Source organism: Trichomonas vaginalis, chromosome IV, assembly GCF_026262505.1.
Source record: "Trichomonas vaginalis G3 chromosome IV, whole genome shotgun sequence".
NCBI lineage: Eukaryota > Parabasalia > Trichomonadida > Trichomonadidae > Trichomonas > Trichomonas vaginalis.
Window position 1 is genome coordinate 18,880,558 of NC_067206.1, and position 24,871 is coordinate 18,905,428.

The 24,871-nt window shown below is 35.9% G+C and overlaps 15 protein-coding genes and 1 pseudogene across 16 annotated transcripts, besides 4 other annotated features; 9 read left to right on the plus strand and 7 right to left on the minus strand.

Annotated features, from left to right (window-relative positions):
• Positions 1-51: 51 nt before the first annotated feature.
• On the plus strand, positions 52-276 carry TVAGG3_0124590 (uncharacterized protein; the record flags this gene model as incomplete). The annotated part of the gene is made up of 1 exon (XM_051223694.1): positions 52-276. The coding sequence occupies one exon, from the start codon at positions 52-54 to the stop codon at positions 274-276; it is 225 nt and encodes a 74-aa protein (XP_051108680.1).
• Positions 277-1,107: 831 nt separating this feature from the next.
• Positions 1,108-20,665: a mobile genetic element.
• Positions 6,825-7,214, plus strand: TVAGG3_0124610 (protein of unknown function, DUF4108 family; the record flags this gene model as incomplete). The annotated part of the gene is made up of 1 exon (XM_001297891.2): positions 6,825-7,214. The coding sequence occupies one exon, from the start codon at positions 6,825-6,827 to the stop codon at positions 7,212-7,214; it is 390 nt and encodes a 129-aa protein (XP_001297892.2).
• On the minus strand, positions 7,231-7,683 carry TVAGG3_0124620 (uncharacterized protein; the record flags this gene model as incomplete). Its single annotated transcript, XM_001297890.2, has 1 exon — positions 7,231-7,683. One exon carries the CDS (start codon positions 7,681-7,683, stop codon positions 7,231-7,233), a length of 453 nt encoding a protein of 150 aa, XP_001297891.2.
• TVAGG3_0124630 (protein of unknown function, DUF4106 family) lies at positions 7,720-8,595 on the plus strand (the record flags this gene model as incomplete). Its single annotated transcript, XM_001297889.1, has 1 exon — positions 7,720-8,595. One exon carries the CDS (start codon positions 7,720-7,722, stop codon positions 8,593-8,595), a length of 876 nt encoding a protein of 291 aa, XP_001297890.1.
• TVAGG3_0124640 (KilA, N-terminal/APSES-type HTH, DNA-binding family) lies at positions 9,079-9,795 on the minus strand (the record flags this gene model as incomplete). Its single annotated transcript, XM_001297888.1, has 1 exon — positions 9,079-9,795. One exon carries the CDS (start codon positions 9,793-9,795, stop codon positions 9,079-9,081), a length of 717 nt encoding a protein of 238 aa, XP_001297889.1.
• On the minus strand, positions 10,103-10,621 carry TVAGG3_0124650 (organellar and viral DNA polymerase type B; the record flags this gene model as incomplete). Its single annotated transcript, XM_051223695.1, has 1 exon — positions 10,103-10,621. A coding segment is annotated over one exon (519 nt), but the record flags the coding sequence as incomplete, so codon positions are not given.
• TVAGG3_0124660 (organellar and viral DNA polymerase type B) lies at positions 11,398-12,102 on the minus strand (the record flags this gene model as incomplete). The annotated part of the gene is made up of 1 exon (XM_051223696.1): positions 11,398-12,102. One exon carries the CDS (start codon positions 12,100-12,102, stop codon positions 11,398-11,400), a length of 705 nt encoding a protein of 234 aa, XP_051108682.1.
• TVAGG3_0124670 (uncharacterized protein) lies at positions 13,947-14,147 on the plus strand (the record flags this gene model as incomplete). Its single annotated transcript, XM_051223697.1, has 1 exon — positions 13,947-14,147. One exon carries the CDS (start codon positions 13,947-13,949, stop codon positions 14,145-14,147), a length of 201 nt encoding a protein of 66 aa, XP_051108683.1.
• Positions 14,176-14,766, minus strand: TVAGG3_0124680 (uncharacterized protein; the record flags this gene model as incomplete). The annotated part of the gene is made up of 1 exon (XM_051223698.1): positions 14,176-14,766. One exon carries the CDS (start codon positions 14,764-14,766, stop codon positions 14,176-14,178), a length of 591 nt encoding a protein of 196 aa, XP_051108684.1.
• TVAGG3_0124690 (uncharacterized protein) lies at positions 14,941-15,300 on the plus strand (the record flags this gene model as incomplete). Its single annotated transcript, XM_051223699.1, has 1 exon — positions 14,941-15,300. The coding sequence occupies one exon, from the start codon at positions 14,941-14,943 to the stop codon at positions 15,298-15,300; it is 360 nt and encodes a 119-aa protein (XP_051108685.1).
• On the plus strand, positions 15,424-16,733 carry TVAGG3_0124700 (annotated as a pseudogene). Its single transcript has one exon. A coding segment is annotated over exon 1 (1,310 nt).
• Positions 16,783-17,046, minus strand: TVAGG3_0124710 (uncharacterized protein; the record flags this gene model as incomplete). The annotated part of the gene is made up of 1 exon (XM_051223700.1): positions 16,783-17,046. One exon carries the CDS (start codon positions 17,044-17,046, stop codon positions 16,783-16,785), a length of 264 nt encoding a protein of 87 aa, XP_051108686.1.
• On the minus strand, positions 19,070-19,309 carry TVAGG3_0124720 (uncharacterized protein; the record flags this gene model as incomplete). Its single annotated transcript, XM_051223701.1, has 1 exon — positions 19,070-19,309. The coding sequence occupies one exon, from the start codon at positions 19,307-19,309 to the stop codon at positions 19,070-19,072; it is 240 nt and encodes a 79-aa protein (XP_051108687.1).
• Positions 20,591-20,665: a terminal%2Cinverted (terminal inverted repeat of Maverick-3 transposon ID:TVAGG3_0124600).
• Positions 20,666-21,053: 388 nt separating this feature from the next.
• Positions 21,054-21,132: a terminal%2Cinverted (terminal inverted repeat of Maverick-3 transposon ID:TVAGG3_0124730).
• Positions 21,054-24,871: part of a mobile genetic element that runs on past the window's edge.
• On the plus strand, positions 21,520-22,014 carry TVAGG3_0124740 (protein of unknown function, DUF4106 family; the record flags this gene model as incomplete). Its single annotated transcript, XM_051223702.1, has 1 exon — positions 21,520-22,014. A coding segment is annotated over one exon (495 nt), but the record flags the coding sequence as incomplete, so codon positions are not given.
• TVAGG3_0124750 (protein of unknown function, DUF4106 family) lies at positions 22,351-23,327 on the plus strand (the record flags this gene model as incomplete). Its single annotated transcript, XM_051223703.1, has 1 exon — positions 22,351-23,327. A coding segment is annotated over one exon (977 nt), but the record flags the coding sequence as incomplete, so codon positions are not given.
• On the plus strand, positions 23,329-24,840 carry TVAGG3_0124760 (protein of unknown function, DUF4106 family; the record flags this gene model as incomplete). Its single annotated transcript, XM_051223704.1, has 1 exon — positions 23,329-24,840. The coding sequence occupies one exon, from the start codon at positions 23,329-23,331 to the stop codon at positions 24,838-24,840; it is 1,512 nt and encodes a 503-aa protein (XP_051108690.1).

Here is a 24,871-nt window from a genome sequence, read left to right on the forward strand (position 1 = left end):
CTCCAAGAGAAGCACCTGCACCAGGACTACCTAAAACATTTACATCGTCACATGGACACAGACACAGGCATGCACCAAAACCAACACAACAACCAACACAACAACCAACACAACAACCAACACAACAACCAACACAACAACCAACACAACAACCAACACAACAACCAACAGTTCAAAACCCTGCACAACAACCACCTCCACAACCAGCACAACAACAACCACAAACAGAGCAAGGACATAAAAGAAGTAGAGAAAAAGGAAACCAAGAATTCTTAAAAATGCTTAAGGAAGAGTATGGTTACCCAGATACTCTTGACTTTAGTAACAGATATAAAGAAGCTATTAGAAAGTTCAAGGATGGAAATACTGACCCGAACCTATTTAGCTTTATGGTTCAGCACCAAATCAGATATAATCTCAAACCTGGAAAATACAAGCTCGCTAAGGGATATGATTTAATAGCATATCATCCAAATGACATGGATGAATTTACTCCGAGATATTTGGTGTCAGAGATAAATGATAATTCAACTATCTTCATGAAACGCGTAAAAAATAGAGACGGAACGAAAGAAGAAAGGGTTATGAATGCGAATGACTTAAATAGGGAACTTGTTAAAAACGGTCTCGGAATATATGAAATGCCAGCAGATGAGGTACAAGAAACTCCACAGGAAGAAGTTCAGATACAACCAGACATGGAAGAAATAGTTCAGCAACAACAGCTAGAAGAGCCTGAAGGAAACGAACAAGTCACTCCTTTGGAAACTAACTTCACAGAACTAGATGAAGATTTGGAACAGCCGAAAAATCTTGACCCTCAACAAGTGTATGAGGTGAATATGGAATATTTCCAAGAGTCTAAAAAAAATTCGGCTGACATAGTAGAAGAATATCGAAAAATGTTTGCCGACATACAAAAGACTCCAACACCAGATGAAAATATTCAGCATAGAATGGAAGTACTGAAAGAAAATGTACACAAATACAACAACCCTTTTTACTTACGAGCATTTAACGTTCAATCTTCGGATGAAACTCGGTGAAAATAAAAGGTTAAATTTCAACAAAACATATAGAAATGAAACATTGTTTAAAGTTCATTCAGAACCTAACCAAGATGGAAACAAACCTACTTTTGTTTCTGCAGACTATGGAACTACAATGAGATGGGGTCATAAAGCTAACCCGGATAGGTGGTTCATAAACTTACAACCACAATTCCAAGAAGTTGTAGACGCAATGGAAGTCAATGTGTGAACGAGATATAGCTGGTATTTTAAGCGCGGCTTTAATGCCATTGAAAGATATGAAACATGCAAGATATTTTGGACCAGTATGAAATGAACATGGCTGATGGAAATATAACACCTGACGTTCTAGAACATTTATCTCAAAGAACTACACAGAACCATAGAGATGGTATATTTGGTGAAGAGTTTAGAAAGAAAGTTAGGGAGGGAGAAGGAAGAGAACCTATTGTACATGACCTTGCAAACGAAAGTTTACAAAATGTCATAAAAACTTACTTTTGCAGACAATGAACCGAGAAGGGATGAATATTTAAGAAAACTCAAATGGACAGTACCAAATGAAATGTTAGTATTGAAAAACATGTTCCTTGACAAAATAAAACCAACTACAGAAATAAATGACGCAAGACTGAAACATTGGGTAAAAGCTTTCCCATTCACAAAAGATATTGTTGGTAACATGGAAAGAAAACCAGAATGGCTACAAAAACATATATTTGGAAACGAGCTTATTCCATATGGACAAGCTCTGTTTGAAGAGCTTGAACCGGAAACTCAGAAAAGAGTCATGCAAACAATAAGCGAAGACTCAAATACAAACTATGACAAACTCTTTCTAGGATATAGGTTACCTGAGATGGGCGACCAGAGCCCAAAGGCAAAAAGGACATGGGAAATTTACAACATACTAGGTGAACATGAGGCAAAGATGCAACAACTTGAAGCAGAGGGCAAGTTACCAAAAGCGACACCAAAGAAGAAGAGAAGAGTAGAACAAAGTGAAGTAGTGAAGAAGTAACTTCATCTAGTGAAAGTAGTGGCAATGAAAGAAAAAGAAGAGTTAAAAACTCAGTCAGGAAGAAAGTAAAGCTTGGTCCACGTGGGTTCTATTATGACACATAAATCCAACTATTCTATATTTTACCCATATGAAATGTACGCCGCTCAGAATATAAACGCCAACAGTTTTGGATGCCATGAATGGAATGTTTCCGAATGGTATAACGAATGCGACAATGCCATTAGAAGGTCAGAAATAGTTCCTGGAACTTACGAATATACAACTGCTGTTTCTTATGGAAACGTAGGTGAGTTTGGAGAAGGTTCTTCAACAACAGTAGATATTGCTTGCGACAGGTTTCATATTATTTCTATTGACAACTCTTTCTTATACGTGGAACAAGACATTGAAATAAACCTTCTGCCAAGTTGTCTGACAAGAAAGGTTGCAATGGAATTTTCTATGTCGGATACCAATATACTCCAGAAGTTTTTATGGGATATAAGATATATTCTAACTCTGACTTAGTTCAAACAGTAACATGGGCCAAACTATGAATGGTTCGCTTTGAGAAACTCAGTACAACCACAAGCTAGAGAAAAACAGACCAGTATGCAACTATTGAGAAAATAAGAAGACTTGACCCTAACGTTCCAGGAGTTTATGTTAACCTTTCTGGACAAACTGCAGCAGCAGTAACCAAAGTAAAACTGAAACTTAGAGTTCCTTTGTCATCTTTCCTCATCTTCAGGTTTTAAGATACTTGCCAAACTGGGCAGGAAAAATTTCTATCGAACTTACTCCAAGCAAAAATAACTTAGTCATTGCACCAACACAAGACCCATTCACTATTACAGATACAGCTGGTGGAGCCAAGTTCTGTGACTTTTGCAAAGACAAAGTTGACTTAGACTTTGGTTTCTCAAACCTCAACACTGAAGTAAACTACTACTTCAATGCTGCTGGAACTGCTTGGGACCCAGTTAAGTTCACATGCGAAAAATTTGAATGCAAGAGAATAGAAAGCAGACTTGCAGTCTATATGTTGGACCCAGATATTTCAAATGCTTTAGCTGCCAAATATATTGCAGTTCCACTTATGTTCCCTATACACCAAATCTGTCAAAGACTTTGCAGGTGAAGTTGGAAACCAAAGTGCTGACCCAGGTGCAAGACAGATATTGCTTTAACAACTGCAATGAAACATGCAGATACTATGTTTGTACTGTTCAGACGAACTATAAATGACTATTCTTGTTTCTACAACCCTGGTATTAAATATTCATATAAACATAGATGGCAAATATTATCCAAGAGAAGAATATTCTACAGTTGAGGATATGAGGTCATACAACTTGACATTAGATGCTATGAACTTTAAAACAACAACTTCACAACAACCATTAACCTGAAATGCAAAGTTCTATTATGCCATATGTGAAAGTATGGACTCATACAGGAGGTCAAAAACTCAATATACAAAGAGACCGTTCAAACTTTTGGCTTGGCATTCCATTTTGGCTGACTCAGAAGACTTTATGGGTGGTATTTCAACTGTTGGTACAGTTCAAATACAATATACTGGTGACAGAGACGGTCCAGATGAATTGAAAGCAAAGAAGTTTACAAAACCAATAGCACTTTTCACGGAAGATGCTCTTTTGAAGATCGTTCGATGAAACCTGCTGGGGCTCCTCAGATTGGTATAACGACAGCTTCCATCGAGCAGATTTTGGCAGCAGGTCAGTAAGTTGTTCTTGAACTGACTTCTCTCCGTCAAATATTGACAGTACGCCAGTTTTGACATAGTATTGTATTATAAACTTACCTTTAGAAATATCGGTCAGTTTTGTTGTTATATTTTTGTCAACGTCAAAACTTTCACCATTTCAGTTATACCAACTTCTTTGCTTTATGAAAATATTTTGGTTCAGCAAATATTGCTATTCTATAACATTTTCCATGTTTGTATAAAGAACTATTCTATCAGTGTATTTGTATTGTTTGTGTGTGTAAACTTTGCTCTGCTCAATTCGAAGAGATACTCAAATACGTCCATCTTTTTATTCTAAGTAAAATGTCATTTCCGAAAAATAGAAGCGTAAGTGTTTCAAAAGGTTTAATGGCGGTGGCAGATGTGAAGTTAAATTCACCAACTCAAACAAACAGTCAAAGTGTTGTTGTTCAATGTCAAAGACAGAGATGTTGAAGTGGGGAAACCATACGAAGACGAAGATGGTATAACAATAGTTCCTGTAAAAGAACAACCAACATATCCTGAAGTTAGCAGAGACTTAAGTTCTGTTGCAGATATTCGAAACGACTACCAACAACTTAAAGACAAACTTAAAACTCAGGAGAAGATTTGTCAAGCTTTAGGTATAATGTTAAACTTGGTCGAACACAACCCTGTAAAAGTGAACTCATATGTCATTGCACCTCATGAAGTTTTGAAAGAACTATGAAACTTTTGACAGAGGCAGACGATATAAACATCAAAGAAATAGAGCCCGACATTGCTTGCTGTGGTGTTTCATATAATGTCATTGACAAGATATACGTTATGAAAGGAGGTGAAACGTTGAACTTAAAATATAGTTTCCCAGACGTTAAAAAATATTTGACGACCACAACATTTCATTAAAATTTACTTGCTAAGTAAAATGCAGAAGACATAGTGTGTTTATACTATTACGACTAAAACCCTGAGTCATATAATTCTATAACAACAAACTTACAAAAGTCCTCAAGGACGATATTGTAAACTGACCTTAAACACGATGACGACTAAAGCCTGTTTTGCTCTTTTGACACCAGAAGACTTTGTTGTGAATGGTAAAAATACTCCTTTGAAGATACTTACTCAGATATACCACCAACAGGTTTTGTTGACTTATTTAATACTTTAAGGACGGATGTAACATGTGCTGCAACTAGAGCAGGTTTCATTATGTTGGATGTCCGACTGAGTTTAGTATAAACGATATGAGCTATAATACAAAACTTATATCTGGTTTTTACTACCAACAATTTCCTATAACAGGAAAAGGTGTCATACAAGGTTTGTCTGTTCCATTGACTTTAAGTACACCTATTTTATATATTGTTTCAAACTTAGTTCAAAGTGCTATTCGAATGTCGACAAAACTACTATGACAAAAGATACTCATGCGTATAAACAACACATTCTCTGCTGGTTTGCCTATTGTTCATTCGAATGCAGAGTTTTCAGCTTTAGTGAACTCAAACACTTTAGCAAACATTAAACTTAACCTTAGTTGACGCAAACTTTGTTCCTGTAAAACTTTTATGTCCTATGTATTTGTCAATGACGCAGAAAGTTTCGAATTGGAAGATGCAACTGGTGAAAGTATTGTACTACAAGAACAACTTCAACAACAAATAGCTCAAGAACAACAAATGCAACAAATGGAACAAATGCAACAACAAAGTCAAGAATAAAAAAAATATTTTTTTTTTTTATTAAAAATGTACAGAATAGATGTTTCAGATTTTTATGACTTCCAAGCCTTCAGAAATATGTGTCCATTTAGAGACTATAACAAAGCAGTCGAAAATTTGAAACGTTTAGTCATTTATGTCGACTCTGCCCCAGAAATGTTATGTTATGAAAGAATGGGATGTAGTCTTTAACAAACCTAAAGCGACAATAGTTTCAGAACAAGAATGTAAACAGAAACTTAAGAAAATAAAAGTCGTACAAGTTGGCATGAAGATGTTAGATGCTTGGATATCTTATTGTCAAAACTTGAAGATTTTTCAGTTCGTGGTATAAAGTTCTATACACCATCTCCAAACTTCTATTCTATCTTCACGGATATAAATACGAACAAGTAAATGGAAAGAAAATGTTATAGAAGCTTGGTTAGACCATGTCAAAGAAATTATATGCAATGGAAACGAAAGAGTCTATGAGTATATCTTATGTTGGTTGCAAAACATCTTACAACATCCAAGTGCTAAAAATGAAACTGCTCTCATCATAATTGGAAAACAAGGAACTGGTAAGAACACTTTTTTACAGATATCTTATGCAAACTGTTAGAGGGCTATTTCGAACCCGAATATGACAAACTTAGAAAACATCTGCGGTAAATTTAACTCTTCAATAGAGAATATGAAACTTATAGTATGTAACGAACTTCAAAGTATAGATACAACAAAAGTTTTGAACTCAGATGCTTTGAAGAGTTTATAACAGACAAAGTTGGAGTTGTTGAAAGAAAATATAAAGACCAAAGAGTTTGTGAAAATGTTGCAAACTTCGTCATGGTTTCAAACAATGCCGTTCCGATGAAGTTAGAAAGTTCTGACAGAAAGATATGTAGTTGTCAGAACGTCAGATTCTCATATGCAAGATACAGAATATTTTGACGACTTAGCAGAAACTTTGACATCTGACTTTTACAACCACTTGTTCTCATATTTCATGACATTAGATATTTCTAAGTTCAATCCAAGACAAATTCCACATACCGAAGAGAGACAAACATTGTTAGAAGCAAACAAGAGTGTATATGAACTGTTCATAGATGAAACTGACTTTGAGTGTTTAGATGAAAGGTCATTGTACGATTCGTATAAACAATATTGTCAAGAATCTGGTTATATGACAGCGTCTAAACGAACATTCTTGGCAAATGTCAAAAGTCTTTTAGACGTACAGAATGGTGTATATACAAAGAAAAATTTTTCTGAGTAAATTTAAAAAAAAAATATTTTTTTATCCGATAGAAAAGATGACGAAATTCATCTCAGTCAACAAGTACATGTCAGGACTTAAAGAAGAACTAGACCCATTCACATATTTGAATGTTTACTTCTACCATTTTGAAAAGTCTTCATTCAGCAAAGTTTGGAACATCGAACCAGTTAAGTTTGCTATTGTGACTAAAAATGGTGCGAAATTTGAAGACTTAGACATAGAAGGTTTGTTAACAGTCAAAGAAAGTTTTGACAGAAGGTTTTCAAACCTTAAAGAAGGCAAAGCATACAAACTTGTTATACCTTATGAACCAAAGAAAGCAGACGACTATGAATATTATGAGTCTAAAGTTGTAGAAGTTCAAGGTAAATTGGGTAAAAAGATTTTAGAGTCTAAGCCGGTGTTTGCTCCTAAAGAGGAAGAGAACATTGACATTGACCCAGAAATGTTCTAAAAATAAAATTTTATTTTTACATGTCAAATTTCTTTTTCTCTGGAACTGGTTCAGGTTCTTTCTTCTCTTCTTCTACTTTCTTTTCTTTCTTTTCTCTCTTCTTCTTCTCTGGTGGAGTTATGTCAAACTTCTCAGAACCATATTTTTGTAAAAGTGCTTTGTCATTTAATAGCTCTTCTATTCTGTTTTCTATTTCATTTTCAAGAACAGCGCATGTGTCTTCTTTGCATTCTAAGAAGTTTTGTTGGACTTCATCTCTCCAAGAGGCGTCATCTCTGTCAACAAGTCTGTCATTGACAAATTTTAAGACTTCTCTGCTTAAGGTTTTATGGTTCTTGTCATATTCCCAGAAACAGAACTTTAGAACAAATTCCCCTTTCTTGTTTACACTATGTAAGATTTTATGGTCGACAGATGTTTTGCTGTCGAAAAGCTTGTCTCGAATATAGATAGCGAAATCGCTAGACATTTTCTAAAAGATAAAAATTTTAATTTTTCTAAAAATATGTTAGAAAAAAAGTTTGCTGACATTGACAAGAAATTTGAGAATGTTTTAAACAAGAACAAGAGGAAGTTAGAAAATGCTCAGATAAAACCCATACATGACAAGTTCTTATTTGCTCAGAATGGTATAACAGGTCTAATTGCACCACCTGGGTCGGGTAAGACTTTCACTTATCTTAAAATGGCTGCACAACAACAAGAACTAGATGAGAAGAACCCATTCTATGAGTTAGTAGTCATTTGTAGTACTTCGGGTCAATTTGACCAAACCGTAAATTCGTTCAAAGATATTATAAAGAAGTCTAAGTTAGTATGTATAAAAGACTCTGAGTTGTTAGATTGGATAAAGAAGTACCAAAGAAGAGTTTTGAAGTACAATGCTATAAATGAGTATGTCAATTCGAAGTTTAAAGACCCAAATGAGGAAATGCAGAGAATATTAGAGAAGAAACACTTCAGAAACAAACAGAAAGAGATAGAATACATTTCGAAGAAATTGCAATCTTACGATTGGAAGACTTACCCTCACAGATGTCTTCTTATCTTAGATGACTTTGCTTCTCATCCTTTGTTAAAGAACAGAGAACAAGACATGTGTCGAATTCTTAAGAAGCTCAGACACTTTAACATCTCAGTTGTCATTTGTGTACAGACAGCCAAGAGTTTAAGTAAGGATGTAAAGAGAATACTTACTGATATTATACTTTTCCCCGGATTGTCCGAAGACGATTTCATGGAACTTATGAAAGAGTCCATGGCAGGTAAGTTTGACAGACATGAACTATGGGAGAAGTACAAAGTCATACAAGACCCTCATACTTCTTTCAGAATTCATATCTACGCGAACAAAGTTCAAATTGTAAAAAGTCAAGCGTAAAAATGTAAGTGTTGAGTCTTAGTCTGCTTGTGGTGCTGGGGCTGTCGGTTCTTCTGGCTTTGGAAGACATTCAGGAAGAGGAACGTCAGCCATCCGTTTGTGTCCTGTCGGAAGGAAGAACTTTTCCTGTTGGAAGGAAGAACTCTTCCTGTCGGAAGGAAAAATTTTTCCTGTCGGAAGGAAAAACTTTTCCTGTCGGAAGGAAAAACTTTTTCTGAAGTTCGACCAAAAAGTTCTCAATTTTCGAAAATTTGAATGGTTTACGGACGGACAACTGGAAAAATTTTTCCTGTTGGAAGGAAAATTTTTTCCTGTTGGAAGGAAATTTTTTTCCTGTTGGAAGGAAATTTTTTTCCTGTTGGAAGGAAATTTTTTTCCTGTTGGAAGGAAGGACTCGGAATGCCAGAAGGATTTGACAAGACAATTTACCTTATAGAGCTACCTGAGCCATTTGAAGTCAAGCTTGAAAAATAAATGGTTCATCTACTCTGCTTGTTTGAAGTTGTCAAAATACTCTGTTATTTTTTCTTTCAGTAGCGGCAAATCTTCTTTGAATGTAAGTATTGTACAACCTTTCATATCATAGTGTGTTTGAGGTAACGTATCTTGAACTATCTGTTTAACATCTTCATTCGGTGTCATTGAAATCGGTAAGTTTTCGCGATAGAACCAATTTCTGTCAGATTTGTAAATCTTAGCAAGGTCGTAAAAGCTTTTGTTGTTTCTTCTGACTAAATGCAACATAACCATATCTCTGTCTTCTTCATTTTCCATCTCTTCAGTATAAATCATATACTTATAGTTCTTTTCCTTTCCTTTTGGTACCGAACGTGGTATTCTTTTCTGTATGTTTTTGTCTTTTGCTTCAAGCTTGTTCTCTAGCTCTTCACGTTCTTGTCTATGAATTTCGTCAAGAAGTCTGTAAATATACCAAGCATAACGAGTTGAAGCCCACATTGCAACAGCATTTACAAGAAGTCTATGTACATAATATCCTCTCAAACCGTTTGGCAATTTTTCACGATTTTCATAGAGTTTTGGCGACTGGGGTTTTTTACTTACTCGAGTTTTTGCGACTACGGAAAAATCCGTAGTCGAATTTTCAGCTTCATTTAATAGTTCAATAGTGCTTTGGTTCCTAAACCAGTCTTGTGGTTTCTTAGTATCTGGTTCAAAACATGCTGTCAAAATACTTTGCATTTGGTACATGTCATCTTTGACCGAACGAATGAGACGTAACTGTTTGTTATACTGAACCCACTCGTATTCTTCATCTATAGCTTCATGAACGATAGCAGTTGTTGTGTTCTCTGTTGTTGTCATATCTGTCTTTACATACAAAATAAAAAAATAAAAAAAAATAAAATTAGCGTTATTTTCTATCTTGTATAAAAGACCAAAAATAAACGCTTTACATGTATTTTTCAGCAACTTCGTCAAATACTTTTATAGCACTATCTATCTCATCTACTTCAAACGTTTCTTTACCTTTCGTGGGAGCACCATACATTTTCTCAAACTTTTCAAGTAGTTCTGTTTCTGCAGCTCTCATATCGTTAACAAACACAACCTTGACTCTATTGACTATACTGTCATATCTTTGAGTTATATTAAATGTTCTTCCTATCTTATATCTCTTTGTATTGAAGTCCTTCGGTTTCTGAACGATGTAAAGTAAGCCTTCACTGCAACGTTCCGTATCGAATGAACCATATGTTATGAAATTATATCCAACAACTGGGTCAATCCAGAACAAAACTACTGGTATAAGACTTTTGTCTATAAGATATGCTCTTGTTCCATAGAATCTTACCGATATCATCAGCTCAGGATTTCTTGTCAAAATTTTCTGAGTTGAAGCATTTCTAACCCAGTCGTGGGATGTTTTCTTTCCAGATAGTGTTAAAATGTCTGACAAAGAATATTTGTTGTATTTCTTTGAGTATCTTACGTTTAAATCACCTATTCTAACCACTTTGGTGTCATTGTCTATCTTTTTAACTGTTTCAAACTCAATGTTTGTCATTTCCTGTTCTTACATACAAAATAAAAAAATAAAAAAAATAAAAACTAACTTTTTTTTCTATCTTGTATAAAAGATATGATTTCAGGGATTTTTTTGACGAAGAGTAAAAGTTCACTTCGTAAAAAAAATACAGTTATATAATGAAATTTGGTCATTTTTTCACTGTTTTCATAGAGTTTTGGCGACTGGGGTTTTTTACCTACTCGCAATTTTTCACGATTTTCATGAGTTTTTTTTACGATTTTCATGAGTTTTAGGCGACTACGTTTTTTTACGTACTCGCAATTTTTCACGATTTTCATGTGTTTTAGGCGACCCCGAAAAAAGTCGGGGTCGCAAATTCTTGCGATTTTCGAATGGAATCTCGTCCCTCGGTTTTCCGAGGGTCGCATTTTTTCACGATTTTCATAGAGTTTTTTTACGATTTTCGTACGGAATCTCTACCCTCGGTTTTCCTCAGGTAGCAAACATATGAGGAAATTCATGAAATTTGGTCATTTTTTTCAGCAAAAATATATTTTAGGGTAGATGGTTTTTAGGTGTCACCAGGTCACTCGGTCACTCGGTCAACTAACATCTTTTTTCACAAGCATTTTACATGAATTGTACGATGTATATTTGAAATTCTAAACAGTTTTGTAGCTTCTATTTCTTCTGTCAGTATGTCAAAAGTTTTAACAATGCCGAATGTTTCTTTATATTTCTTCTTGACGTCAGATAGAAGGAAATCGTCAGCAGTTGGATAGTTTTTGTTCAGAAATGTCAACATGTCCATTTTATCTTCTGCTGGTTTCTCTGCTTCTTTCTTTTAAGTCAGCATAGTCGTTTCGCATACGTTCTATCTCTTTGACGGAGTAGTTATATTTCCTCATTGCTGCTTTACATTTTGAACATTGTGAGTTCATTTTAGCATTGTACATTGAAACCTTACCTGCAAGTATGACTAAGGCGTAAATGGTTTTCTTTAACTCAAAGGCTGCTGGTTTTATTTGTCCGTTCCATACTTTACCTCTTCTATCTTTATCTCTTATCTGCCATACACATTTTGCAACTAACGAAACAAAGTTGTCGTAGGTCTTAAACTCCCCAGATTTATATATGTCAATGAAATATACCATATCGCAGTCTTTGTGGTTGCAATGAAATCCAAGAAACTCATAGTTTATCTTACGTATGAACTTCTTTATTTCTACTGAGTCAGTTGCTTTGACTTCTATTTCATCGAATTCAGGAATAGTGAGCTTTTGTTGTTGTATTTCAGGAAGTTTAGGTAGATGGTCAATAATATCCTGCATTTCATAAAGATACTGTTCATTTGTTTCATCCTGTGCGGTACAGTCTAAATCTCCTTGGAGAAGTTCCTGCTTTATCTTCTGGATTTCTGTTTCGAAAGTATATGAAGAAGGAATGAAGCTTTTCATCTCTACTAACATTGAAGTTGGGTTCATGACTAACGAGTTTGGTGCTGTTGTTGCTAACATGTTCTTACAATAAAAATAAAAAATATTTTTTTAAAAAAAAAACTAAAATATATTTTTATTGAATTCAGCAACAAAATTCAAGAGTTTTGTGTGTTTTCTACGATGGTAGAAATGAGGTTAGAAATGAGGTTAGATCTAACCATCTACCCTAAAATATATTTTTGCTGATTTACGCTCATTACGATGAAATCATGACAAAACATATACGAAGAAGTCTTAACAAAACATATACGATGAAATCATGACAAAACATATACGAAGAAGTCTTAACAAAACATGTAGGATGAAGTCTTAACAAAACATATACGATGAAATCATGACAAAACATTTACGAAGAAGTCTTAACAAAACATATACGAAGAAGTCTTAACAAAACATGTACGATGAAATCATGACAAAACATGTACGATGAAGTCTTAACAAAACATGTACGATGAAGTCTTAACAAAACATTTACGATGAAATCATGACAAAACATATACGATGAAATCATGACAAAACATGTACGATGAAGTCTTAACAAAACATGTACGAAGAAGTCTTAACAAAACATATACGATGAAATCATGACAAAACATATACGAAGAAGTCTTAACAAAACATGTACGATGAAGTCTTAACAAAACATGTACGAAGAAGTCTTAACAAAACATTGACGATGAAGTCTTAACAAAACATGTACGAAGAAGTCTTAACAAAACATGTACGAAGAAGTCTTAACAAAACATGTACGAAGAAGTCTTAACAAAACATATACGATGAAATCATGACAAAACATGTACGATGAAGTCTTAACAAAACATGTACGAAGAAGTCTTAACAAAACATTTACGATGAAATCATGACAAAACATATACGATGAAATCATGACAAAACATATACGAAGAAGTCTTAACAAAACATGTACGATGAAGTCTTAACAAAACATGTACGAAGAAGTCTTAACAAAACATGTACGATGAAGTCTTAACAAAACATGTACGAAGAAGTCTTAACAAAACATATACGATGAAATCATGACAAAACATATACGAAGAAGTCTTAACAAAACATGTACGATGAAGTCTTAACAAAACATGTACGAAGAAGTCTTAACAAAACATGTACGATGAAGTCTTAACAAAACATGTACGAAGAAGTCTTAACAAAACATATACGATGAAATCATGACAAAACATGTACGATGAAGTCTTAACAAAACATGTACGATGAAGTCTTAACAAAACATGTACGAAGAAGTCTTAACAAAACATGTACGATGAAATCATGACAAAACATATACGATGAAGTCTTAACAAAACATATACGATGAAATCATGACAAAACATGTACGATGAAGTTTATTTCCTGTGTTGTTGTCAAAATGTCATGTTGTCACCATTTTCAAAAAGATGTTAGTTGACCGAGGGACCTGGTTCCACCTAAAATATATTTTTTTCTGTCTTAAGGAAATTCATGAAAATTCACCTGTTGAATTTTGTATAAAAAGCAACCGCCGGAATTCCGGCGGTTGGTATATTCTTCACAAAATGCTTGTTTTGAGGTCGAGCCACTTTTGGCTCCACCTCTTTTTTCAACCAAAACTCAAGAATTTCCTGCATTTTAGCACTATTGAGAAATCTGTTTAAATGGTTTAACCTTCCCGCTTCTCTTGCCATCTTTGTTGCATTTATATAACCATCCTTGTCTCTACGTAAGACTTCTTTGAGTTCTCCAGGTACACCTTGGAAAATGCTGAAGAACTCCGACACAGAGAATTTGGAGAAATTGCGCTCCAATACTACCCTGACAAACAAAGGGTAAAATAAGACTAAAAACTTAACGTTTAAAAAGTGACATTTTTAATGAGCTCCGAGTCACCGAGAAAACTTGGTCAGATGTTAGCAGCTTACTTCCCTGAGGAGGATGGAAGCGTTACATACGTAAGGTTCAAAAACAACGAACCTGGAATTGCGTACCAAATTCGCAATTCCATGACCATGGAAGAGTACGAAAGGTTCCTACAAGAGAAACCAGCTCTAAACAACTCAGAAAAGAAAGAATAAAAAGTTTAACTCGTAATTGTTTATTTTTTTACTTGTATGGGCAAGCTGCAAGAATGAAGTCGACTATCTCAGTCTTTGTCTTGACGAGCTGGACGGCTCTTGCGAGTACGTCTGTTTTGCGGTCTCCAGCTGGTGTCTGACCTTCGTAATTGCGCATGTTCTTGAGAGCTCCAACTGTAAATGGTTGTAGGATGAAGAGTCTCTCAGACTGCTTGAGGTAGTCGTCACGGTCACGAACCGAATCTGTGGTACGAGTCGAATCGGTCGATTTGAGGGAAGAGACTGAAAGTCTGTCGTCTTCCATTGGAGCTGTAGCATACTCTTTGCGTAAGCGGTTCAGACCTTCTTCGAAGTCTTGGTCTCTCTTCGATTGAGATTGGAATTGGAATTGCTGGGGTGGAGCTTGCTGGAACATCCAAGGGTTGGGGAAGTAAGGCATAGGTTGAGGAGGGTAGTTCGGGAAGCCTTGTGGTGGGTAGTAACCTTGAGGTGGAAATTGGTAGTAATTTGGTGGAGGTACTTGCTGGAACTGAGGTTGTTGTGGTTGCTGAGGTGCAGGGGCTGGTGCTTTAGGTTCTTCTGGCTTTGGAAGGCATTCAGGAAGAGGAACGTCAGTCATCCGTTTGTGTCCTGTCGGATGGAAGAACTTTTTCTGTCGGAAGGAAAAACTTTTTCTGTCGGAAGGAAAAACATTTTCTGAAGTTCGACCAAAAAGTTCTCAATTTTCGAAAATTTGAATGGTTTACGGACGAACAACAGGAAATTTTTTTCCTGTCGGAAGGAAGAACTTGGAATGCAAGAAAGACTTGACGAGGCAATTTACCTAATTGAAATTAACGACTGCGTAAAAGACTACTTGCGCAAGGTCATGAAGCCCAAGGTCAAGTTCATCTCTATTTCTGGAAGGTCTACACTTCAGCTCGAGACTTCGACTGGAATTCCAATTCAAATACCAGACGGGACAGCCTACGATGGCATAAAGGACGCCAAAAGAGAAGCTCTTGTTAAGTTCCTAAACAAACGTCCTTGGATAAAAATACCAAACAAGGAGAACCCCCTACCCCATATGAAATTGGCAATTCAGTCTCTCCTTCACTTCTCGGGTCAGCCGTTCTACATAACCTGTGAAGGCGACATTCAGCCAGTTCAGTAAACATCTCATTTTAACTTCACTTTTTTTATGTTTTTACGCATGTGAAGAAGAAGCCTTCTGGTAAGTTTCTTATAGCCATATACATGGCACGCTTTGAGTAAAAACATTTTTTTCATTTTTTGAATGAAGCAAGTTAAATTCGTCCCACACCAATCTCAATGGACCGATGAAGAGTTTCAAGCTATGGTTGAAGGTGTTGAGAACGACATAGACGGCGAACTTGAAGCAGCTCAAATCACAATTGCAACCAAAATTGCAGAAGTCAAGGAACAGATAGCTCCACTTAAAGCTACCAAAGCTACTCTTGACCTCATGGATAGTTACCGTTTAGATGTCAAGAGTGGAATAAGACAATTAAAATTAAAACTTCTAAACTACGAAGCTATACTCCAAAAGTTAGCAGAAATGAGAAGACTTTACCAGAGCTACTTACATGTAAGGGACTTACCTTCAAGCAGTCCGACCAAAGATGAATTTGTTGACATTGTCCCAATTTTGTCCGAAAGTCAGCTCAGATGTTTCGAACTGCTCCCAACATATCCAGAATATGAACGTTTGCCTGAACTCTTCCGCAATCTCAAAAAACGTTTTTTGGTTCTCATGTTCGAAACTTTTATCGGAAGAGACAACAAACGTTCAGAAGAAGAACAAGATATTATTTTAAACTTGTTGTATGACTTAACCATCATAACAAGCTTTTTGAAGTAAAACCGTCATTCTCAAACCACTTCATTTTTTCGATGTCCGAACAAGCACCGAAGCCAAACTCAATGGCAGATGTCCTTTCAAGGTTGCCAGACAAGCGCCCAGTTCAACTTCAAATTGTCCAATTGAACGCTCATCTGACAAACACCATTAAGACTCTCCAAAGTAGTCTTATGACAGAGATGAAGGAACTTAAAGCCGATCCCATGAACCAAGCTTCCAATGAGAAATGCCTGAACGATTTCGCGGAAACCTTGCGCAATTACGAGAGAGAGAACCGAGACCTTGCCAGACTCATCTACCGTTTCTTCGAAGAGATAGACGCCATCTGGAAGGTACTCGGAAAGGACAGAACATGCAACACCGTACTTCGGTGAGTACCAAATTGAAGAAGGAATTTTCGAGGAAGAAGAGAAACACGAAGAAGAAGAGGAAGAAGAAGAGAAACACGAAGAAAAGGAAGTTTGGGCAACCCTTGTTGCCGATGACAGTTATGAAATTTCCCAACCCTACCCATACAAAATCCGCAACAGGGAGACCGGCAAGGTTCTTACCCAGTCCTCAACAACTTGGGACACTTGAGCCTTAACCTTCGGAATTACGGTACAATTTCCATGGGAAGGCTTGTCGGTATGCAATGGGTTCCAAATCCAAACAAGAAGACGAAGGTCAGACACATTGACGGTGACAAGCTCAACAACCGTAAGGAGAACCTCGAGTGGTTCTAAGAGTAAAAAAATTTTATTTTAGGGGGAAAACCCGAGTAAATTTAAGTTTTTAGTTGCATAAGTAGCTTAAATTAATGGTCATTTGGATAAGTAGTTCCTGACCTTTGAATTGGACTCTTTCGTCATCCCAGTTGCGTAGGAGGTCGTCCCAGAGGAGTTGGTAGAATTGCCAATCCAAGGACGATTTGTCCTCCCAGGCATTGAGGATGTACTGCTCGTAGAGTTTCATGACCTCTGCCTTGCACCAGACACCCTCTCCCTTGGAACGTAAGGCTTCTTCGAAGTGCTCGAATGCGATTGGCTGCGTGACCATCTGAAATGACACTTTTTGTCCGTTTGGTCAACGTTCGTGTCTCGTGCCATAGTCGACGAAAATACAGACAAACAGGTTATATATGAGTTTGAGACCAAGAATTCCCCACATTTAAATTCAAATTCGAATAAAAAATTTTTACTTCATGCAATGTTTTATTTCTGTGCCGTCTTCAAGTATGCCCCAGTACTTACGCTTGGAGAGGACATGAACTTCGGAAAATACCTTATCTAGCTTAAAACAGCCCATCTTTTCACCGACCATTCCCATTTCAATGAGTTTGTTGTATCCTTCTTCGTTCGTATATGTTTTGTCATGATTTCATCGTATATGTTTTGTCATGATTTCATCGTAAAGACTTTGTCATGACTTCATCGTCAATGTTTTGTCATGACTTCATCGTCAATGTTTTGTCATGACTTCATCGTAAAGACTTTGTCATGACTTCATCGTCAATGTTTTGTCATGACTTCATCGAACTTCATCGTATATGCTTTGTAAAGACTTCATCGTCAATGTTTTGTAAAGACTTCATCGTCAATGTTTTGTAAAGACTTTGTCATGACTTCTTCGTAAAGACTTTGTCAAGACTTTGTCATGACTTCTTCGTAAAGACTTTGTCAAGACTTCATCGTCAATGTTTTGTAAAGACTTTGTCATGACTTCATCGTAAAGACTTTGTTGAGACTTCATCGTAAAGACTTTGTCATGACTTCTTCGTAAAGACTTTGTTGAGACTTCATCGTAAATGTTTTGTCATGACTTCATCGTCAATGTTTTGTTGAGACTTCTTCGTCAATGTTTTGTAAAGACTTTCTCATGAACTTTCTTGTCTATGTTTTGTCAAGACTTCTTCGTCAATGTTTTGTTGAGACTTCATCGTAAATGTTTTGTCAAGTTCTTCTTCATCTAATTTCTCATGAACTTTCTTGTCTATGTTTTGTCAAGACTTCTTCGTCAATGTTTTGTTGAGACTTCATCGTAAATGTTTTGTCAAGTTCTTCTTCATCTAATTTCTCATGAACTTTCTTGTCTATGTTTTGTCAAGACTTCTTCGTCAATGTTTTGTTGAGACTTCATCTAATTTCTCATGAACTTTCTTGTCTATGTTTTGTCAAGACTTCTTCGTCAATGTTTTGTTGAGACTTCATCTAATTTCTCATGAACTTTCTTGTCTATGTTTTGTCAAGTTCTTCTTCATCTAATTTCTCATGAACTTTCTTGTCTATGTTTTGTCAAGACTTCTTCGTCAATGTTTTGTTGAGACTTCTTCGTAAAGACTTTGTTGAGACTTCATCGTAAATGTTTTGTTGAGACTTCTTCGTAAAGACTTTGTTGAGACTTCATCGTAAATGTTTTGTTGAGACTTCTTCGTAAAGACTTTGTTGAGACTTCATCGTAAATGTTTTGTTGAGACTTCTTCGTCAATGTTTTGTTGAGACTTTGTCATGACTTCATCGTAAAGACTTTGTTGAGACTTCATCGTAAATGTTTTGTCATGACTTCTTCGTAAAGACTTTGTTGAGACTTCTTCGTAAAGACTTTGTTGAGACTTCATCGTAAATGTTTTGTTGAGACTTTGTCATGACTTCATCGTAAAGACTTTGTTGAGACTTCATCGTAAATGTTTTGTTGAGACTTCATCGTAAAGACTTTGTTGAGACTTCATCGTAAATGTTTTGTTGAGACTTCTTCGTAAAGACTTTGTTGAGACTTCATCGTAAATGTTTTGTTGAGACTTCTTCGTCAATGTTTTGTTGAGACTTTGTCATGACTTCATCGTAAAGACTTTGTTGAGACTTCATCGTAAATGTTTTGTTGAGACTTCTTCGTAAAGACTTTGTTGAGACTTCTTCGTAAAGACTTTGTTGAGACTTCATCGTAAATGTTTTGTTGAGACTTTGTCATGACTTCATCGTAAAGACTTTGTTGAGACTTCATCGTAAATGTTTTGTTGAGACTTAATCGTAAATGTTTTGTTGAGACTTCTTCGTCAATGTTTTGTTGAGACTTTGTCATGACTTCATCGTAAAGACTTTGTTGAGACTTCATCGTAAATGTTTTGTTGAGACTTCTTCGTAAAGACTTTGTTGAGACTTCTTCGTAAAGACTTTGTTGAGACTTCATCGTAAATGTTTTGTTGAGACTTTGTCATGACTTCATCGTAAAGACTTTGTTGAGACTTCATCGTAAATGTTTTGTTGAGACTTAATCGTAAATGTTTTGTTGAGACTTCTTCGTAAAGACTTTGTTGAGACTTCATCGTAAATGTTTTGTTGAGACTTCATCGTAAAGACTTTGTTGAGACTTCATCGTAAATGTTTTGTTGAGACTTCTTCGTAAAGACTTTGTTGAGACTTCATCGTAAATGTTTTGTTGAGACTTCTTCGTAAAGACTTTGTTGAGACTTCATCGTAAATGTTTTGTTGAGACTTCTTCGTAAAGACTTTGTTGAGACTTTGTCATGACTTCATCGTAAAGACTTTGTTGAGACTTCATCGTAAATGTTTTGTTGAGACTTCTTCGTAAATGTTTTGTTGAGACTTCTTCGTAAAGACTTTGTTGAGACTTCATCGTATATGTTTTGTTGAGACTTCTTCGTAAAGACTTTGTTGAGACTTTGTCATGACTTCTTCGTAAAGACTTTGTTGAGACTTCATCGTAAATGTTTTGTTGAGACTTCATCGTAAATGTTTTGTTGAGACTTAATCGTAAATGTTTTGTTGAGACTTCTTCGTAAATGTTTTGTTGAGACTTCATCGTAAATGTTTTGTTGAGACTTCATCGTAAAGACTTTGTTGAGACTTCATCGTAAATGTTTTGTTGAGACTTCTTCGTAAAGACTTTGTTGAGACTTCATCGTAAATGTTTTGTTGAGACTTCTTCGTAAAGACTTTGTTGAGACTTCATCGTAAATGTTTTGTTGAGACTTCTTCGTAAAGACTTTGTTGAGACTTCATCGTAAATGTTTTGTTGAGACTTCTTCGTAAAGACTTTGTTGAGACTTCATCGTATATGTTTTGTTGAGACTTCATCGTAAAGACTTTGTTGAGACTTCATCGTAAATGTTTTGTTGAGACTTCTTCGTAAAGACTTTGTTGAGACTTCTTCGTAAAGACTTTGTTGAGACTTCTTCGTAAATGTTTTGTTGAGACTTCTTCGTAAAGACTTTGTTGAGACTTCTTCGTCAATGTTTTGTTGAGACTTCTTCGTAAAGACTTTGTCATATCTAAAACTCATAGTCATGTATGTCCTCTAACCATCTCATAACGGTTTCCAAACCACTTTTATCGGATGTAAAGTAAAAACATGGATGGTTATGTAAAACGTCTAAAGTTTCTAAAGAGTCTCTCAAAGTATACTTCCTTGGAACGTCCGTAACTTTTCTGTAGCGACGATAGACCCTTACTTGTCCGGACATAGTTATACTATTTTGAGTCCTCTACAAAAAAAGTCAACAGCAACGACTCTCAAAAATTTTATGGGCTAGAAGGGGCGCAGCCCCTGGGAAGCCCCCTATACCCAAAAAAAACTCATTTTATATAAACTTCATTTTATACTAACATCTTCGGGGCTAGAGGGCACGAAGTGCCTGGAGGCCCCACTACCTTTTTTTTTTAATCTATTATTATATATAATGTAATTAAGAAAAAAAAATAAAATGACCTGCATTTATTAATTACCCTATTTATTAATTACCCGGGTTGTCAATTTTTTGGGGGCCTATGGAGAAATTTACTTTATCAATAGCGCACCATAGATTCGAATCCAGAGCCTATAATTCTAGAAGTAGATGAAGGTACCCTAGAATAACTATGTGGTGTAGTTTTTATTGCTATTTAAGATATCACATAAAATATATTAATCAAATAATAAAAATTTCAATAAAATTAAATAATTGTTATTTTTATATAGAGTAGATATTATTTCTATATTTAGATCGAAAAAATAAATAATTCTGAAGTACTAGTAATATTCATCCATGATGATTTATTTTTCAATATTATAAAAAAAAAAGGAAGTGGGGCTTCCAGGCACTTCGTGCCCTCTAGCCCTGAAGATGTTTAGTATAAAATGAAGTTTTTTTGGGTATTGGGGGCTTTCCAGGGGCTGCGCCCCTTCTAGCCCATAAAATTTTTGAGAGTCGTCGCTGTTGACTTTTTTTGTAGAGCACTCAAAATAGTATAACGTTGTCCGGACAAGTAAGGGTCTATCGTCGCTACAGAAAAGTTACGGGCGTTCCAAGGAAGTATACTTTGAGAGACTCTTTAGAAACTTTAGACGTTTTACATAACCATCCATGTTTTTACTTTACATCCGATAAAAGTGGTTTGGAAACCGTTATGAGATGGTTAGAGGACATACATGACTATGAGTTTAGATATGACAAGATAGAATATGAGAGAGGTCCTATAAACCGGAGAAAGTGTCATATAAACATCTGTCAAAAGCCGCTTTTTAACTTCACTTAAAATGCCACGTAAGCTACGTAAGAATATACGTAAGAGGAAGAGAGCATTGAAACATCCAATAGTAAGACTGACACCACAACAACAGTTGCAACAACAAATGCTGAATGACCCCACTATGTTGCAACAAATGTCAAGCAACCCTATGCTTTTAAACCGAGTCATTGGTGCACAGAGTGGAGGTTTAAGAGCGGCACTTTTAGCGAAAATGGCAGGCTATGGTGGAGCTGCAGACGGAACAGCCTATAACCCTCAAAGTCAAATGAATTTGAGTTCACTCAAAAATCAAATATCAGATGTCAAAAAGTCAAACATAGACATACAGAAACAAATAAGTGAAAACGAAAAGAAACTAGAATATGACAGACACACAAAGAAACTCAATGAGTTAAACGTAGAGAAAAAGAAGAAAGAAGAACAACTGAAAGAACTAAGTACAGAGGAATATGCGAAAAAAGTGTCAGAAAAAGCAGCAGAAGTAGCAAAAATGGAACAAGATGTTTTAAATTTGAAAAACCATACTACTCAATATAAAGTACTGAAAGATGAAGAAATAAAACAAAAAGCCCTGAAGACATATATGGATAGCGATGAGTATAAAAAAGAAGTTGAAGCAAATGTAAAGGCAGAAAAACTTTTACAGTTGCAAAACCAAACCGTACAGTATGAAAACTTAGCACAAGAAAGTAAAAATAACGACGCAGCCATGCAAAAGGCAATGAAAAGCGCAGAATATATAAAAGCTAACAATGACTGGTTAGATGCCCAAGCCAACGCTAAAGCAGCCCAACTTATAGGGTCAATAAGGACAAAAATACAAGCGGATGAAGACAGTTCAAATGAAGCTTTAACGAATGCTGACTTTAAGAACGCCTTCGAAGCTCTTCATAGTAAGGTGAAACTAGTGAACGACTTCTCATCTGGAAAGAAACTGAAGTCTGAAGGTTTCGACAAAGAGTTAAAAGAAGTAGCACAAAATATGACGAAAATAACAGATGCAGCAACGAGACAGGCAGTTCAAAGTGCCTATGACGCCGTTAGAGCAACTGTTGTGGAAAGTCAAGAAAAAGAGTTACAACAGACCAAAACAGACCTAGTAAATGCTTTCTTAAAAACGAAAAGTCAGGTAGGACATTATGCTGCAGATGGAACATATGTGCCAGCTGGTGGAACTTATATACTAGCTAGTGGAACTTATATACCACCAAACCCTCCAAGAGAAGCACCTGCACCAGGACTACCTAAAACATTTACATCGTCACATGGACACAGACACAGGCATGCACCAAAACCAGCACAACAACCAACACAACAACCAACAGTTCAAAATCCAGCACAACAACAACCAGCACAACAACCAACAGTTCAAAATCCAGCACAACAACAACAACCACAAACAGAGCAAGGACATAAAAGAAGTAGAGAACAAGGAAACCAAGAATTCTTAAAAATGCTTAAGGAAGATTATGGTTACCCAGATACTCTTGACTTTAGTGACAGATATAAAGAAGCTATTAGAAAGTTCAAGGAAGGAAATACTGACCCGAACCTATTTAGCTTTATGGTTCAGCACCAAATGGGATATAATTTCAAACCTGGAAAATACAAGCTCGCTAAGGGATATGATTTAATAGCATATCATCCAAATGACATGGATGAATTTACTCCGAGATATTTGGTGTCAGAGATAAATGATAATTCAACTATCTTCATGAAACGCGTAAAAAATAGAGACGGAACGAAAGAAGAAAGGGTTATGAATGCGAATGACTTAAATAGGGAACTTGTTAAAAACGGTCTCGGAATATATGAAATGCCAGCAGATGAGGTACAAGAAACTCCACAGGAAGAAGTTCAGATACAACCAGACATGGAAGAAATAGTTCAGCAACAACAGCTAGAAGAGCCTGAAGGAAACGAACAAGTCACTCCTTTGGAAACTAACTTCACAGAACTAGATGAAGATTTGGAACAGCCGAAAAATCTTGACCCTCAACAAGAGTATGCGGAGAATATGGAATCTTTCCAAGAGTCTAAGAAAAATTCGGCTGACATAGTAGAAGAATATCGAAAAATGTTTGCCGACATACAAAAGACTCCAACACCAGATGAAAATATTCAGCATAGAATGGAAGTACTGAAAGAAAATGTACACAAATACAACAACCCTTTTTACTTACGAGCATTTAACGTTCAATCTTCGGATGAACTCGGTGAAAATAAAAGGTTAAATTTCAACAAAACATATAGAAATGAAACATTGTTTAAAGTTCATTCAGAACCTAACCAAGATGGAAACAAACCTACTTTTGTTTCTGCAGACTATGGAACTACAATGAGATGGGGTCATAAAGCTAATCCGGATAGGTGGTTCATAAACTTACAACCTCAATTCCAAGAAGTTGTAGACGCAATGGAAGTGAATGGTGAACGAGATATAGCTGGTATTTTAAGCGCGGCTTTAATGCCATTGAAAGATATGAAACATGCAGATATTTTGGACCAGTATGAAATGAACATGGCTGATGGAAATATAACACCTGACGTTCTAGAACATTTATCTCAAAGAACTACACAGAACCATAGAGATGGTATATTTGGTGAAGAGTTTAGAAAGAAAGTTAGGGAGGGAGAAGGAAGAGAACCTATTGTACATGACCTTGCAAACGAAAGTTTACAAAATGTCATAAAAACTTACTTTGCAGACAATGAACCGAGAAGGGATGAATATTTAAGAAAACTCAAATGGACAGTACCAAATGAAATGTTAGTATTGAAAAACATGTTCCTTGACAAAATAAAACCAACTACAGAAATAAATGACGCAAGACTGAAACATTGGGTAAAAGCTTTCCCATTCACAAAAGATATTATTGGTAACATGGAAAGAAAACCAGAATGGCTACAAAAACATATATTTGGAAACGAGCTTATTCCATATGGACAAGCTCTGTTTGAAGAGCTAGAACCGGAAACTCAGGAAAGAGTCATGCAAACAATACGCGAAGACTCAAATACAAACTATGACAAAATCTTTCTAGGATATAGGTTACCTGAGATGGGCGACCAGAGCCCAAAGGCAAAAAGGACATGGGAAATTTACAACATACTAGGTGAACATGAGGCAAAGATGCAACAACTTGAAGCAGAGGGCAAGTTACCAAAAGCGACACAAAAGAAGAAGAGAAGAGTAAAACAAAGTGAAAGTAGTGAAGAAGTAACTTCATCTAGTGAAAGTAGTGGCAATGAAGGAAAAAGAAGAGTTAAAAACTCAGTCAGGAAGAAAGTAAAGCTTGGTCCGAGTGGGTTCTATTATGACACATAAATCCAACTATTCTATATTTTTACCCATATGA